Raw genomic sequence first — 16,952 nt, forward strand, 5'->3', positions numbered from 1 at the left:
TGCAAGAACTATATTGAGAAAATAAAACAAGCATTCATAACTCAAATCATTTAATGACAATATATTATTTCCATATTCGTTTACATTTCTTTGTATGTATGAAAGAAAAAAACTTTCAGTTAGCCGGTCTTGAATTATTCTTGTGATGTCTTGCAGAGGTCTTAAATATGTTAGGGTCGATGTGGTTTAGCCCGGTCTCACTACCGGCAGATATCAAACTAACGTCCGTGTCCGTTTTCTCCAGAAGATGGGGCGCGAGTAGAAGAAATAGTTGCTGTAAGAATAACAAAACTTTATATGAAAATGTTAGACGTAATAATAATCCCATTGTGCCTTTCACTTTCCAGGAATTCAGCACCAAATAGGATAAACTATTAGGCTACTAACACAATTTTTTCTTGAAATAAGTAACTACCTAATGAATATTTTAAACTCAAGAATTCACGAAAAACCACTAAATATATTCTATACCTACTACCTATCTATTATAGTATACTTAATATAATCAATGCAAGAATCAAAAGCGTTTATTACATGTTTTATAGCATTTTATTTTTATTAAACATCGAAGTACGTTACCTCAGCCCACGGGATGAGTGGCAAATTAGCGAATGCCGCTTGCCAGCCCGGCAAGCCTAGGTGAACCAGAGCCATTCTGAAGTAGTGCGTAAACGAATCCGCCAACCAGCCCCAGCCACCTTCACGGGTAGCCAACCAGACAGACCATGCGCCGCCCGTGTAAATCAAACATACCTAGTTTTTTTTTAATTTACATGTTGAGAAAGTTTCGAACTATTAACACGAATGATAGGCGAAAAGAAATAAGTTTTTACTAGTTAGTTAGTTACTTACAAAAAAAATAGGTAACTAAGCATGGCAGAGGGCAGGGGTGTGAAAAACCATTGAATAGCATCATCAATAGCAACATACTACCTACTCAACAACTACAAGGCCGATTTTAATGATTCTTAAGTCTTAGTCTATATTCTAGTAATTTTTCATACCTAAGGATGAATACTTAGAGCATCAAGGATAAGTATTTTATAGTAGGCTAAGTATAAACATTAAATTTTTGACTATGGAAAAATACGGCGGTCGGTCACAAATCGGCATTTAATTTAAAGTATGTACATAGTTCAAACAGAAGCCTAAGGCATAAGCTCTTACTTTTCCAATATTCCGACATGAGTCCAATTCAAAAACTTTGCTTTTTGTATTGAGAACGGGGCGAGGCCCGGTAGATTGTCTGGTGAGTGAAAAGTCTAACAAATCTTTCAGAGACGGTGATAAATAGAGTTCATTCAGCGAATTTACACGAATCGATCCAACTGGTAATATTTCATCAGCTGTAAGTTTATAAAAATAATTATTTGAAAATAATAAGATTTATTATGAAACTGCTATAATTAAAAAATATTACACCTATAGTAATTATATAGCGTTTAAAAAAATAGGCCTACTAAGTAAAGCCTGCTATTTCATAGTGAATATTGATTAGTATTCTGTGATATTAGTGAGATTTTTTTGTGGGCAACGATTCCTTTTTATTTTTCTGTTTGCGAAAGTTTCATTAAAATCGATACAGTCGTTTTTAGGATAAGACAGACATACATTTTCATATTTCTTGCTATAAAATGGATATTGGAGACAGTATTCCCTTTCCTGAATATTTATAATGCCATATGAGTTGAAATCCGTCTGTTGATAGATAAAAGTTACGGAGATCATCAGGTAGTATTGCCGAATGCTTTTGTTCCCAATTCGAAAGTGCCACGCGGTCACATGGAGGTCTTCTTTCTACGGCAACATTTGAAATACGAGGATCTGATTCTAAAATAATAGACACAAAAATAATGATCAATAAATACGTGATTATGAAATGGTATCATGATAAAAAATAAAAATGTACATAGTTATTTTTATTACTAAGTGCGCCGCGCAGTTTCAGTTTTCACTCGGGGAGGAAATCGCGGGATAAAGAAAATATTTATATTAGCATAAGCTTTATTCTGGAACAAAAACTATATTATCACGGCCAAGTATCAAGCAAATCGGTTCAGTGGTTTTCGTGTGAAAGAGCAACAAAATTCCTGGATACCTACACAAAATATATCAAGAATGTTACATCATAGATAATAAAGCAAAACAATTAGGACATCCCCATTCCATTGTGCATTACATTTAAATTTAAATAAGAATATATTATGGTTAAATTTTTATCAATAAATGTTTGTATCTGTTCGCTCACAGAGAATATTAATTAATAGTTATGATCAGCCACAGACATCCAAATATAATGTTTATATATCTGTGTGATCAGCTGACGCCTGACAAATTATTGACAATTGACACTGACTGATTGTCATTGTCAAATGACAGATGATACTCGGCGTGTGGTCCAATCAATGACTAAGGAATCCTATGGACAGGGCATAATGTTCTATACAAACAACTGATTATACAAATATCATGCATTTCGATACCGAAATAATAAAACGAATACTGTCTCTTTCTAACTAATGAATATTCTGCTAAGTGAAAATATATGACTATACGTCAGTCAGTGCTAATTCTATACCGTTTGACATTTGAAGTTAGCTCAAATACCTACTGTGGCCGGGCGCCATTTTATGTTCTCGTTATTATGATGTACATGCTCTGTCATTGCTCCGTAGTAAACATTGAAAAATATTGAATATTTTTGTGATTGTGACAAACATTTGTGTCTAAAACATATAGAGTGGTCAAGGACAAATAGTGGCATAATACCAAAGCGCAGTATTGTGGGATGTGGCTCCGGAAAGAATGAAAACTAGAAAAGTTTGTCTTTGCACCGGTATGTATACGTTTTGACTGAAATATTAGTTATTACTTTGCTGATTTACTTATTTTCATGTATATTGAATTGAGGAGTATTCACAGACTATGTTCAGTGTAAAATTGTTACCAAATATAGCTTTATTTTGTATATTTTCGTTCTAGTAAAATAATGAATTTGGGTGCTAGTGATGACTTATAATTTCGACATCAGCAAAATGTTCGATGAAGACGTGCGTCTCCCAAGGCTGTGTCATTAATCTTAAGAATAGTTGCTTTGGTGAATACACTTCCAAAATAACAAATTAATTTTGCCAAGAGCAGCAGAAGGAAAAATAAAACACTTAAATTTACCTAATATGAATTTTAACTTAAGTAAGATTAATCGCTTTTATAGTAGGTACTTTAAAAATGTATTTATAAATAAGTCAGGTCAGGACTAAAATTATAATAACCTAAAAATTCATTTTTTGAAGGTTACCAAGAAGTGAAAATAGAAAAGGAGAATGGTTAGAAGCAATTGAAACTGAAAATATCAAGCCAAATGTAAAGGATATAATATCATAGTATGTTCCCTACATTTCCCCGAAAGTGCTTTCAATAGAACAATGGATGTGATTAGTCTGCACGATGATGCTATACCAGTATGTCTGCCGCTGCATTCACACAGGGTGAGGTTTTTATCTGTAGACACGTGATGTCTTCCAATTTACTTTTGGTCTTTTTATTTAGATTTAGGGCTGTCATTTATAATCTAACGTTTCTCCTATTTTGAAGGAGGCCTGTGAACAAACTGAGATGGTTTTATATGATTTTTTGAGTACAAACTTGGGTGATATTTGGTTGTTGAAATGTTATTGACTGAGGGAAAGTGCAATTTACTTTAAATACATGGGGTGTTTTAAGTTATTTTTCTATTCTTTATAAATTTATATTTATAAAGCATTTCAATGCCATAAAACCAAAAATATAAATTCAAGTTCCGCTATTGTAAGCCCTAATGTTGATATTAATTTCAAACCATCAGCATTGCCCTTATAATTAAAATGTATTGCATTTTAGTTTAAATGTAAAGTGAACAATGCTAGTTAATGTAAACTGTGACATTTCATTTCCAGGTACCAGTTGAGCCTCAAATCCCGAACTCAAAAATGAACAGAGTGTATCTGAGTGCATTCCAGGCTACACAAAATAGTTTAGCTCTATAATTTTCTCTATTATTATATATTATTGTTTTTTTTGTCTATTATTTATAAATAAATAAATACAATTACTGTATATTGTGTTGTTCATCGTAATAAAATACTATTATATACCTATATTAGTATATATTATGTTGTTTCATTATATTACATTCCTCAAAACTGAAATTACCAAATTGTAAGTCTACCGTAATCCTTATATCGAAGTCAAAATTGAACTGGATTTATCAAATTATACAGGGTTAGCTATCTTGTCCGGCGAGGTTGCTGGTGTTTTACAAGTAACCCTGTATAGGTGTTACCGTCACGAGCAGCCATCGTCATACTTAATTTTATTAATTGGCATTGTCATTTTTTCCATTTGTAATTTTACTTCTATGTTTTGTACAATAAAGTTAAAATAAATAAAAAAGAGTGTGTGTTTATGTACACGCGTTACAAGTTACGCGCCAAAAGAAGTATAACTTCAAAAAAAAATATATTAATATTATTTTTATATCGATAAACATAATAATGTTTATCGATATATTCTCGGCACTAAACACCGCCATGTTTTGTTACAAGCAATATGGCGCCGGCCACACTTTTTTTGTAGGTATGTCACTTCCATGTGATTCCTTATTCATTGGGTCCAATCTTGATTATAACCTTATTTCTCAATTAAAAGTGATTTTATTTAAATATACAGCACCAGAAAAGGCTATGACTACTGCGGCAAATCATAATGCGGGTGTGTGTAACATTAAAGAAGAATTTATCATTCATAGAACTGAAAAAAATATTGAAATAATAAGCACCGATAATGTAGCAAAAAGAAAGTTGGACGACGAAAATGTTGACTGCGATATTAAAAAGGCAAAATGTAATGATAATTCTTGTTTAGGAAAAGTAAAAAAGAGAGGACAAAATAAAGCTAGACCAAAAACTTATCAAGATGATAAACAAAACAAACCATGCCCAAGTATTATTAATGTTTCATCAAAAGATGAAACAAAACCTTGTCAATATGCTAATTGTAAGTTCATTCATAATTATCTAGAATATTTAAAAATAAAAAAAGAAGATATAGGCAAAGAATGTCACGTTTTTAATCTTAGGGGAAGATGTCCACGCGGTATTGCTTGTCGTTTTGGCTCTAAACATATTTCAGACGAAGGCTACAATATAGTGAATGAGGAGAAGGCTAAGTTGTGGTTAGAAGATACGAAAAATACCATGCAATCATCTTTACAAATACAGTTACAAAAAAGGAGGTATGACTTCTCCTTGGCTGAAAAATTAGTGAAAGCATTAGATGATGCACGGAAAGCAAAAAAAAGTGATCCTAATTATGATAACAAATCGGTATCTAATAATGACAGTGATACTAAGGAAAAATGTAGGGGACCTATAACTGATGAGGACCTGATAAAGTTATTACCAAGAGAAAAAAAGGAAATTGATTGGAGGGATAAGTTATATTTGAGTCCACTTACTACAGTGGGTAACCTCCCTTTCAGAAGAATCTGTAAGTCATTTGGTGCTGATGTAACATGTGGGGAAATGGCACTTTGTGAATCCTTACTAAAAGGTACGAAACAAGAATGGGCATTAGTCAAAAGACATGAATCAGAAGATCTATTTGGTGCCCAAATATGTGGAAACAATCCTTTTGCAATCACCAAAGTTGCTCAACTTTTACAAGAGAATGCAGAATTAGATTTTATTGACCTCAACTTAGGATGTCCTATAGATTTAATATATAAAAAAGGTGGTGGCACAGCTATGATGCATAGACTGCCAGCTTTGGAAACTTCTGTAAGGGGAGCTTCAAGTATATTAAGTATTCCATTCACTATAAAAATGAGAACTGGGGTTTATCAAGATAAGAAAATAGCTCATACCATTGTACCACAAATGAGGGAATGGGGTGCTTCTCTCATTACTTTACATGGCCGATCAAGAGAAGCAAGATACACAAAAATGTCAGATTGGGAATACATTGAAATGTGTGCAAAAGCGGCTTCTCCATGTCCTCTCTATGGGAATGGTGATATTTTATGTTATGATGATTATATACAGCGAAAAGCCTTAGCACCAACAGTTCAAGGTGTGATGATTGGTAGGGGAGCACTTATAAAACCATGGATTTTTACAGAAATTAAAGAACAGAGACTTTGGGATATAAGCAGCACTGAAAGATTTGAGATTATTAAAAAATTCACAAACTATGGACTAGAACATTGGGGTTCTGACACACAAGGTGTAGAAAACACAAGACGCTTTTTATTAGAATGGCTCTCTTTCTTATATCGCTATGTTCCCGTGGGGCTGTTAGAAAGACCACCTCAAAAGATAAATGAAAGGCCTCCTAGTTATTTTGGAAGAAATGATTTAGAGACTTTAATGGCATCTGGAAACTGTTCCGACTGGATTAAAATAAGTGAAATGCTTCTGGGACCTGTACCTGAAGGCTTTATATTTTTACCAAAACATAAGGCTAATTCTTATTAGAATAGTCTCATATTTTTATTTAATAACCAACTAAGCTGTTTTGTTACATTTGTAATGTAAGAATGTAAAAATCAGATTATGATGATTCATGTTTATAGTACTTATAAGAAATTATAGTTGTTATATTATTATAATACGTTTTTTACTTACCAAGCAGTTTTGTAACACCTAAAGTAATATTTTCGTAAAAAGAATCCTCCGACACTAAATCTACGCAAAAGCTCATTTTACAGATTCAAAAGTCTATTCAAGAAAAATTTTGATAACAAAATCAATAAACAAGTAATTCCAGTTTCTATAGTAACAATGACATTGCATATACTTACAATATATTAATACTAAAAATAATAATAGGTAAGTATCAGTTCAGTTTGAAATATTATTTCCATTCATAACTTACACTAGCTGTGCTCCAAGGTTTCACCCACTTTGCTGATATATTGTAGCCTTCCTCGATAAATAGGCTATCTAACACCGAAAGAATTTATTTCCTGAGATTAGCGCGTTCTAACTCTTCAGCTTTATGTTAGTATAGATATAATATTACAATATTCCTAAATAATGTACTTTTGTCCTTTCTCGCAACTCAGAGAAGTCCCAGTAAATAACTAGTAGATGATTTTTATGTTGGATAGTAAAAGAACATAATATGAATATAACAAAATAAAGATTACATTAAATTTTTTAAACTATGTAATGACAATTAGTCTTTAAATTACGCTAGAAAAATTTTCATAGGTATTGGGTAATAAAATAATAATTATTTGCTTACAAATGTTTTTATTTAATATTAAGATGTTACATACTTATCCTTAATTAGGTTAAGATCAAATAATTCATACCACTCGGTATTTGTATCATGTTCAAAGGTAATTACAAAACAGTCAATTTGGAATTATAGTATGAAATTAAATGTGTACTAGATGCCATGGATGGAACAAAGAAACTATTATATTGAAATGTTTAACAAATGTGAATTGAAATTATCCCTAAACAACCTATGTGAATAACAAGAGTATTCCATACATTTCGTATTCATAAATGCGTCGTTCAATTTTATTTTTCAGAAGTATAAAACATGGCATTTTAATAAAACCTAATACACAGTTGTAACTTATAATTATTATAATGATTAATAATCAGTTTTGTTTAATATGCAGTACACATTCAAATTAACACAATGTTATGAATGTGGTGTTTAACAGAATTTTTTTTATGTACCTATTAAATTTTCTCAAAATTTGCATTTCTATGCTACAAAATAACACTTTTACACATGGAATGAAGTTGTTTCTATCTTGCTCAGTATAATATATTTGTTCAATGAACTGTCTTCTGTCGTATTTTAGTTTTATCGCCTCCTACGGCGCCGGGAATCTCCATTATACCCGTTTTCTGTAAACAATGAGAGAATGTTTTTACATTATTATTTTTCATTTTCACAACTTAAAATTAATAGACAAGAATACAGCATAAAATGACGGTAAGGACATTCTGTTTATGAGTATTATTGCAATGTTAAAAAGTTTAAAATTTACTGAGTATGGTTAGAGGTGAGACTGCATTGGTTTTCAATATAACAAACCTCAATCGTATTCACCGGCGCTGGCGGTTGCCCTGGCGGTCATTGTGGTATCCCATGGAGCCATTAGCCATCGCGCCGTTGCTCTGATCCAATCCGTCCCCGTACGGTCTGCCGGGGCCGAAGTTTTGTTGTCCATAATAATCCATGCCCATATTGTTTTGATTGTAACATTGATCTCCGTTATCTTGTGGATTTCTTTTATTTTTGTTTCCGTAAGAACCGAAGGCGGTAAAGTTCGCGCCCTGCGGTCCGACGAAGTCACCGTTCTGGGGGAGCATGCGCGGCAATAGGCTCCCATGGGATACGTCGAGACCGCCAGGATCGGGGCCGGGCGCGCCGTGGCCCAGGCCGCCCGAGCCGAGGCCCCCGCTCGCGTAATCCGAGTCGGGGCCGTCGCGGTCGCGGTCGCGTCCTCTTCCGCGCCGGCGCCGGTCGCGGCCGCCGCGCGCGCGGCCCTCGTCGGAGCCCAGGCCCCCGCCAGAGCCCAGGCCGCCGTCGCAGCCCAGGCCCCCGCCGGAGCCCAGGCCTCCGCCGGAGCCCAGCCCGCTGCCGTAGCCGAGGCTCTCACCTGAGCCTCCGCCGTAGCCTTGGCCACCGGAGCCGAGTCCTCCGCCGCCGTAATGATTCGAGCTCTCTAGCCCGCCAGAACGTCCTCTTTTTCTGGAATCTGACTCTATGCCACTTTGTCCCAAACCAATTTGCCCATAACTTTGCGTATTAGAGGGAGCGGGAGCCGGAGGAGGGGGCGGGGGTGGAGGGGCGCCCCAGTTGGCGGCGTTAAGCATCGGATTTTGAGTGAAAGGTGGGGCCATCATCATGCCATATTGATCGGGAAAATATGACGGCATGACGAAACCTTGCCCGTTCATGGCGGCCATAGGAGGCATGCACATGTTCATTTGAGGATTCATCGTCATTAAAGGTGGAATGACATTAGGTGGTTGTTGGAAATTATTTACATTTTCAGGGGGGGTACTATTTTCTTGATAATTACTTTTATTTCTAGATTCATTTCTAGGCGGAGGAGGCGACGCATCTTTCTTATGAGATTTATCATAGAGGTTAGGGGGGAGCTGAGGGCCTATAGGCGTGGGCAAAAGCGGTTTGGGAGTAGGCAATAAGCCTTGTGACGGTATCTGATTCACAGCCGGAGCGTCCTTTATAGGGCTGCACTTGCCTGATCGAGAGCGGCTTCGAGAACGGGAGCGGGAGCGTGAATGGCTTCGCGACGACTTGGAGGAGCGACTTCTGGACGATCTTGAGGAGCTGTGTCTGCGGCGGCGCCGGTCTCTCGAGCGGGAGCGGGAGCGCGTGCGCCGGCGCCGGTCCCGGGAGCGCGAGCGCGAGCGCGAGCGACGCCCGCGGCGGTAGCGACCTCCGCGCCCACGGTGACCTGACCAAACATTTAATATTCATTAATTATTGTGTACGAGTATGAGCTGGGTGTTAAGTGATAACAATATCTTTGAAATTTATAAAACTCGATATGATTGTTAATTATCATACGAAATATATAACTTAACTGTAATATTTTACTTTAACTATTAAACTTTACACAATTTGGCAACTTAGTAAAAAAATTAACTTACGTCGCCCGCCACCGCTCCCTCGCTCTGCTAATTCTTGTAATTTTGGATTAACCACTTGTTTCGCTTCTTTTAAAACAGCGACAAGATCCCCAGCTTTTGCAGCATTGGAAGGTGTAAAGAAGGTGTATGCAGTGCCAGTCTTGTTTGTTCGTCCCGTTCTTCCAATGCGATGCACATAATCCTCTGAATTACTGGGGTAGTCAAAGTTTATTACAAACTTGACATCATCAACATCTGCAAACAAAAATGTGATTATTGAATGAGTCATTAGTTTTACTCAACATGAAATAAGACTTAATCACGAAATAGCTTTCAATACATACCTAAACCTCTGGCAGCAACATCAGTGGCTACAAGTATAGGAGCTTTCCCACTCCGAAAGTCTGAAAATATGTTATTTATTTAATACAATATTTTTGAAATTCAATTTCTCCCGCACCTTGAAAATCAAACCAGCCAGCCATCCATTGTGCTATAAAATTTTTAAGTATAAAATACTCACTGTATACTTATCAAAATATTTTTGAAATACACTGTAATACAGATATACAAATATAATATATAAAGTTTTATTTCGAATACTAAAATGCTTCTAGATTCAAGAACAACAATTTAATTTGGATTTCATTGAAAAACTTTATCACTAATGCACCGGATAACATGTTTAAAATAATTTGTGCAGGCATACTGTTTGGGCCAGTTAAATATTTGAGTAGCTTTTCCTATTTTATGATACATCCAGCTTTATATAGTGCAAGTTTCAATATAAAAATACAAATATATTTATGCTATCTTAGCCTCATGTCTAAACATGTTATGCTTAGATTGTATCTTTTAAGATTATTATGATTATTAGTGGAAATACATAAATTATACATATATATTATATATCGTAAATATAAAATGATTCTTAGAACTCAACAGTCATGTCATGCGTCTGATCTCAACGCTATCTCAATAAACTTACTAATAAAAATAATCCGCAAGTTACAAAATGGCGCAAAATAACTATTAAGGAAAGTGGGCGTCCGGAAGCGCTTGAAGCGCGAATGGACGCGAACGGCGAGGGGGCGGCGCGCGGTGAGGGTCGAGCAGCGAGCGCTAGCGCTAGCGCCGCGCCGGCCGCCGCACCTCGCCGCTAGCGAGAAGCGGCGCAGTAGCCGCGTGGCAAGGCTCAGTGCATTGGGCTTAGCCCCGGCAACTAGAGACGGACGCGGCGCCCTTCGCCCGCGAGCCGCCGCCTCCGCCGCCCTGCCGCAGCCCGCCACAGCCTGCACATGCAGACATGTTCTCAGATACTGTTCCCACATTGCACTACATGCACCTGCCACACCCGACTGATCGACTGACCTGACACCGCTTCTCTTAACTCGCTAATTTAATATCAATCTTTAATTACTGTTTAATCTTTACTGTCAATCAAATTTCAAAGCTTTTAAGGATTTCAATCAATATAAAAATAAAAGAAATAAAAGATTTGCAGCCTTTCACTAGTCACATCAGTCTTACCTTGCAAAACCCAATCTCTCTCATTTTGAGATTTATCTCCATGTATACATACAGCTGGCCACCTGAAAATATTAAAATTATATAATCCATGTATTTTCATTTGACATTTTAAATGTAGCACACAATATCTCAATACTGAAATTGTATGAAACATTCCTACTTACCCATCCCTTTTCATTTTTCTAGTTATATCATCTACTCTGCGTTTTGTCTCAATGAATATAATAGTTTTATTTTCCTTTTCTGCCATTATTTCTTTAAGAAGTGTACTTAATTTTGTTTCTTTTTCATATTCCATACACACATCAATGATTTGTAAAATATTGTGATTTGCAGCTAATTGCAAGGAACCAACATTAATTTGAAGGTAATCTTTTAAGAATTCTGAAGCTAAACTTTGAACTTCTCTTGGCCAAGTAGCAGACCACATGAGTGTTTGCCGATCTGGTCTAATCTGTTCAATTATTTTTCTTATTTGAGGCTCGAACCCCATATCTAACATTCTATCAGCCTCATCCAAGACCAAATATGTGCATCTTTTTAAATTGGTTCTTGCACTTTCCAAGAAATCTAATAAACGTCCTGGGGTAGCTATTACAATTTCTACACCAGCATCCAAATCTCTGGCTTGAGGACCCTTAGGTGCCCCTCCAAATAAACATGTGTTGTGAATTTTGGATGTATTTGCAAATTTATCACAAACTTCTTGTATTTGTTGAGCCAATTCTCGAGTCGGAGCTAATACTAATGCAATAGGGCCATCTCCTCGACTAGATTTAGGTTGGTTATTAATGTGTACAATAGCTGGTAAAATATATGACAATGTTTTGCCTGAACCAGTTGAAGCTATTCCTACCATATCATATCCACTTAAAGCAATTGGCCAACCTTGGGCTTGAATTGGTGTTGGTTTTGAAAATCCCATTTTATCAATTTCATCCATAACATAATCAGGGAATCCAGCTTCATCGAATGTCAACGTCGGTTTGGGAATGTTTTTACCCTTGAGAGTGATTTCATTTGAACTTCGCCAAGCTTCGACTTCGGAATCGGGTCTTTTCTCAACATCAGGATGAGGGATGTAAAAATCTTTCTTAAAAGGTTTTAATCTGCTAAGGTCCCATTTCGGTTTTCTGAGATTAGCGCCCGGATTGTTTCTCCGCCCTCCTCCGCCATATCCGCCGCCGCCGCCGCCGCCGCCGCCACCACCGGAACCGAGACCATAGCGCGGACTACGGCTACGACTTCTACTCCGACTCCTGGTTCGACTACGACGTCTATCGCGACTACGATCTCTAGAAATTTTGAAACATATATTATACTGGGACCATAGTAATTACCAAGAGTAATTAATGCAATCGATATGCGCAAATGAATGTTGAACAGTTGAAGTAACGTAATTATAAAAAACAAATCGTTTACCTGCCACGACCCATACTCTAAGCGATACCTCTTTTCTTTAAAACTAAACTTAAGTGTACTTATAAAGATTTAGAACTATAATTATTGCTTTTCATAAGAATTCAACACTTCAAAACGAATCGGCGATAAATTAATCGATGCACACCAAGACGCCGCATGTAGAATACAAAATGGCGACGGAAATAGTGTTGCCATTAATCAATTTCCCACGACCGCTGCTGTTAAAAAAACACAAAAAATATCAAAAGGAACATTTAAATGCGTGTTTTTCCCGGGGAAAAATACTCTATATTAATTATATTTATTTATGTTTATTTACCACATTATAAAATGCCTCACTTGGCACGGCTAAACTAATAGATATCTAATACATATTATCTATTAATTAAAAAAATAATTTTGCGCATTTTTTTTTTATTATAAAATTAATACACGCGCGCCTGCTTTTCCTTAAAAGCTACATAACTTTGCTATCTTTACAATTTATAATATAATGACCGATGACGAATAGTAATAATTATATTATAATATGCGTGATCAACTAAACAGCACACCTTTCCACCAGTGCAAACTTAGCACCCCATCTATGGAATTTTGGGTAGAAAATGACCTTGATCGTTAGGTCCCCGTTAGGTCCTTTAAGGTCCCACAATTTTTTCGTTAGGTCCCCTTTAGTTTTTTTTTTAATATTTTTTTAAATTTTAGGTATAAAAAAATGCAACTTTAGCACCCCATCCATAGAATTTTGGGTCAAAAATGACCTTAATCGATAGGTCTCCGTTAGGTCCTATAAGGTCCCACAATTTTTTCGTTAGGTCCCCTTTAGTTTTTTTTTAATAATTTTTTTTTTAATTTTAGGTATAAAAAAGTTACACTTTAGCACCCCATCCATAGCAAAATTGGCAAATTTTATCAAAATCGTATTCTTTACCGTTAGGTCCGTATAGGCTCATCATTGAAATTGTTGAATTATTTATTTTATTAAAATTATAAAATAATAAAAACCTGCGCATGCGCCTTAGAGCATTAAGGCATGCGCACATCATACATAAACAGCGCGAAATTTAAAATCGTATCGTTTCATTTATTAAATAAATCTATTGTTCTGAGAGTGCTTATTTATTAAAAACCTACTTTTCAACCTAGACTTAAAATAACTATTAGTGTATTAGTGTCAATTTAAGCTGTATATATATTTTTTGTAGCGGCCACAGGACCACACTATCTGGAATGTCATCGCGGCGTTTCTGCGTAGGGTCAATGGTAACTTAGGTTATAGTTGGAAATAAAGTTTTGATACTTTAATTTATTATTACGAGCTTTGTTTTTTTGAGAGATTAACAACCTCTTCATCTATATAATATTATATATATGTAATCTGGTACTGTTATCTGATACAGATAAAAAAAAGAACAGCTAGTGAAAGTAAGAAAAAACATAATAAAATACAATTAAATTTTGTTTAATCAATATAATCATATTAAATCTAAAAGCCGCGTTCAGCCGCGAATAAAGAATAAGAATCACTATCATTATCTCTGACATCATTAACTCTTCCATGTCTGCAGATATTCCATCTTGTTTTTTTTTGTACTGCTCTTCAACATGAATAACATGGTTCGGTCAAAGAATAAATCTCGTCGAGATACTGATTTTGTGTCTTTAAACATTTTGAACGGACCAGATCGTTCAATTTTATATTGTTGCTTGAATAGTTTTTAACTTGATTACTGGTATCATCCATGCAAAATAATAATATTAAACAAATCATACCTACTTATAATAATGTGCAATGCAATCAAGATGAAAAGCATCAAAATATCAAGTCACACTTAACAATGTATTGAGATATTTCTCGTAAACACTCTTGTTTTTCCTTGAAAACTACATCTCTTTCAAATTGTTTCATTTTAAATTTATTAATCATAGTTTAAAGTTTTCGTCATGTTTTCAACCACATTTTCAACTCAGTTTTCAAAAATATATTTTTTTTAATTTTTTTTTCTAGAAATCACTAAAATCCTAAGCTAAAATCGCAGAAAAAAAAATCACTTTGACAAGCTTTGACACATCAACAACTCAGGTTTTAACAATGAATAAGGAACCCGTAGACAGAGTAACTAATAGACCCAATGACGATACCTTTCTCACTTACACAAGAAAGAGAGCGAAAATACCATAACAAATGCATAAGACAAAGACACAAATACCCAATTTTTTGTCCCTTAGTGTGTAACCTGTTTTTCAAGATCCGCAACTTGAGTTGCGAAACAAACTTTGACAGTTCGTGCCTTCATCGTGCTTGGTGTTCGAATTTTGGATATTATTTAGTAAAAAATCGATACGAGTACATTGAAAAGACGGTGAAATTATCTTAATATAGACATCGAAGTAAATAGAATGGTGCGTTGTCGTGTTATTGCATGTATAAGCGATAGTGAGAAGAAAATTGCCGTTGTGTCTTTTCACGCGTAAGTACGACTTTATTGTCCTTATTTATAGTTTCTCAGTGATGATTATTTATACTTTAGCCTAAAGTAACAACAAGTCGCGTTAAAACAAGGAAAATATTAGCGTAATATCGATTTTTACATTCAATAACCTATAAACATCAACAAGTAAGTGTTGCCAGTGTTGGGAAAAATAATACCCCGATCATCAATAAAAAAATATTGATTTGACAATATGGCGAAACTCGAAAGTAAATGAATATGAAATCCCATAATAACCCAGTGTTTCGGGAAGACTTCGGCATCGAAAACATATTTTAATTTATTATTTCTCATAGTAATAATTGTGATTGACATAAAATTACACTTATAATTTTAGAGAACCTGAACTACCTGCGAGCATTAATTATTATTAACCTATGTTTATCGATTTGTTTCCAGATGATCCAGACCTACGTAATTAATGGATCGAAGTGGTAGAAAAGATTGGATTCTCACAAAATATTGTAAAATATGAACAAGCCAATGAAAAAGTAAGAAATGTGTTTCGTCATCAATAATCAATCTGCTTATATTTTTTGTATCTACTAAATTGATTATAAAGACAAAAGAAAAATCTCATAACTGGTTTTATTTAATTGCTCCTAAAAATATTTACCCTTTCCAAAACATCCGGGAGCTCGGATACTGTGGCAACATTCAACTTATACATTGACAAACTATCTTTGTCTCAGTCGCGGTTACAGAGTACCTTTGTCTATTAGTTTCTCAGTCTACGAAGGAACCAGGATTCCTTAGTCATTGGGTTTTAATGACAGTTAACTGTCAAGAGTTGCCAAATAAATTTTCGAAATAAAAAGCCAGTTTCATCTTTCGGACGTGACTAGTATAGATTTATTTATTGATTTAAATTTAATAAATGAAACGATACCATTTTAAATTTCGCATTGTTTATGTATGATGTGCGCATGCCTTAATGCTCTAAGGCGCATGCGCAGGTTTTTATTATTTTATAATTTTAATAAAATAAATAATTCAACAATTTCAATGATGAGCCTATACGGACCTAACGGTAAAGAATACGATTTTGATAAAATTTGCCAATTTTGCTATGGATGGGGTGCTAAAGTGTAACTTTTTTATACCTAAAATTAAAAAAAAAACTAAAGGGGACCTAACGAAAAAATTGTGGGACCTTATAGGACCTAACGGAGACCTATCGATTAAGGTCATTTTTGACCCAAAATTCTATGGATGGGGTGCTAAAGTTGCATTTTTTTATACCTAAAATTTAAAAATTTATTAAAAAAAAAACTAAAGGGGACCTAACGAAAAAATTGTGGGACCTTAAAGGACCTAACGGGGACCTAACGATCAAGGTCATTTTCGACCCAAAATTCCATAGATGGGGTGCTAAGTTTGCACTGGTCACCTTTCCATTATTTAAATCACTAATTTTCGGTTGTAAATAAACAACTGCGTTAGATTTTAAAGTTCAAACACAACAATATACGTTGGTACCTACATAATAATATATTAATTAAAACCTCATAAGGTTACTAAATTAATATGTAAGTTGATATAAAACGACATGACATTCAAATGAATGTGGAATTATTTATCTTCATTTTTCAATATTTTCTGCACGTTCAAAATTTTAATACCACATTTAATACAATATTCGTTATTCGTAGACCGCTTTATTTAATAATCAACAACTTATGATTTTACATAAATATCTTAATAATATACACGTACAATTTTTTTTAATGATTAGGATCATCAAAAACTCACTTGAAAAGGAACGTATTCAGTCGGGATCCATTTTCTGTTGTTGTGACATTTTGGATTTTACTGTACATTCGGGTTTCAGTACACAGTTTCA

At 35.0% G+C, this 16,952-nt stretch overlaps 3 protein-coding genes and 2 long non-coding RNA genes across 7 annotated transcripts; 3 read left to right on the forward strand and 2 right to left on the reverse strand.

Annotated features, from left to right (window-relative positions):
• Nucleotides 1-33: 33 nt before the first annotated feature.
• On the reverse strand, nt 34-6,768 carry LOC123706421 (tubulin polyglutamylase complex subunit 2). Its single transcript, XM_045655692.1, has 5 exons — nt 6,663-6,768; nt 1,663-1,830; nt 1,168-1,346; nt 580-753; nt 34-274 (listed from the first exon to the last, which is right to left on the reverse strand). The coding sequence occupies exons 1-5, from the start codon at nt 6,736-6,738 to the stop codon at nt 116-118; spliced, it is 756 nt and encodes a 251-aa protein (XP_045511648.1). The 5' UTR covers nt 6,739-6,768; the 3' UTR covers nt 34-115.
• Nucleotides 2,796-4,095, forward strand: LOC123706429. Of its 3 annotated transcripts, none has more exons than XR_006753398.1 (3): nt 2,796-2,836; nt 3,294-3,488; nt 3,936-4,095. It is a non-coding gene; the product is annotated as an uncharacterized LOC123706429 (long non-coding RNA). The 3 variants fall into 3 exon arrangements; XR_006753397.1 differs by lacking the exon at nt 2,796-2,836 and adding an exon at nt 2,936-3,213; XR_006753399.1 differs by lacking the exon at nt 2,796-2,836 and adding an exon at nt 2,937-3,192.
• On the forward strand, nt 4,654-6,643 carry LOC123706415 (tRNA-dihydrouridine(47) synthase [NAD(P)(+)]-like). Its single transcript, XM_045655687.1, has one exon. The coding sequence runs from the start codon at nt 4,722-4,724 to the stop codon at nt 6,510-6,512; it is 1,791 nt and encodes a 596-aa protein (XP_045511643.1). The 5' UTR covers nt 4,654-4,721; the 3' UTR covers nt 6,513-6,643.
• A 504-nt stretch (nt 6,769-7,272) lies between the features above and the next one.
• On the reverse strand, nt 7,273-12,811 carry LOC123706411 (ATP-dependent RNA helicase DBP2-like). Its single transcript, XM_045655679.1, has 7 exons — nt 12,618-12,811; nt 11,360-12,490; nt 11,196-11,257; nt 10,010-10,069; nt 9,687-9,920; nt 8,098-9,490; nt 7,273-7,907 (listed from the first exon to the last, which is right to left on the reverse strand). The coding sequence occupies exons 1-6, from the start codon at nt 12,629-12,631 to the stop codon at nt 8,109-8,111; spliced, it is 2,883 nt and encodes a 960-aa protein (XP_045511635.1). The 5' UTR covers nt 12,632-12,811; the 3' UTR covers nt 7,273-7,907; nt 8,098-8,108.
• A 1,917-nt stretch (nt 12,812-14,728) lies between these two features.
• LOC123706430 lies at nt 14,729-15,688 on the forward strand. Its single transcript, XR_006753400.1, has 2 exons — nt 14,729-15,088; nt 15,509-15,688. It is a non-coding gene; the product is annotated as an uncharacterized LOC123706430 (long non-coding RNA).
• Nucleotides 15,689-16,952: the final 1,264 nt, after the last annotated feature.

Source organism: Colias croceus, chromosome 3, assembly GCF_905220415.1.
Source record: "Colias croceus chromosome 3, ilColCroc2.1".
In the NCBI taxonomy this organism is placed as follows: domain Eukaryota; kingdom Metazoa; phylum Arthropoda; class Insecta; order Lepidoptera; family Pieridae; genus Colias; species Colias croceus.

Bases quoted from the DNA above. Each gene is read 5' to 3' on its own strand.
- LOC123706415 (XM_045655687.1), top strand. From the start codon at position 4,722: ATGACTACTGCGGCAAATCATAATGCGGGTGTGTGTAACATTAAAGAA.
- LOC123706411 (XM_045655679.1), bottom strand. The intron at 10,070-11,195 runs GTAAGACTGATG...ACATATTTTCAG, and splicing joins GAGAGATTGGGTTTTGCAAG to ACTTTCGGAGTGGGAAAGCT. The intron at 9,491-9,686 runs GTAAGTTAATTT...ATGTTTGGTCAG, and splicing joins AGGGAGCGGTGGCGGGCGAC to GTCACCGTGGGCGCGGAGGT.
- LOC123706421 (XM_045655692.1), bottom strand. From the start codon at position 6,738: ATGAGCTTTTGCGTAGATTTAGTGTCGGAGGATTCTTTTTACGAAAAT. The intron at 754-1,167 runs GTAAGAGCTTAT...AAAAAAAACTAG, and splicing joins CATGTCGGAATATTGGAAAA to GTATGTTTGATTTACACGGG. The intron at 275-579 runs GTAACGTACTTC...TTATTCTTACAG, and splicing joins CACTCATCCCGTGGGCTGAG to CAACTATTTCTTCTACTCGC.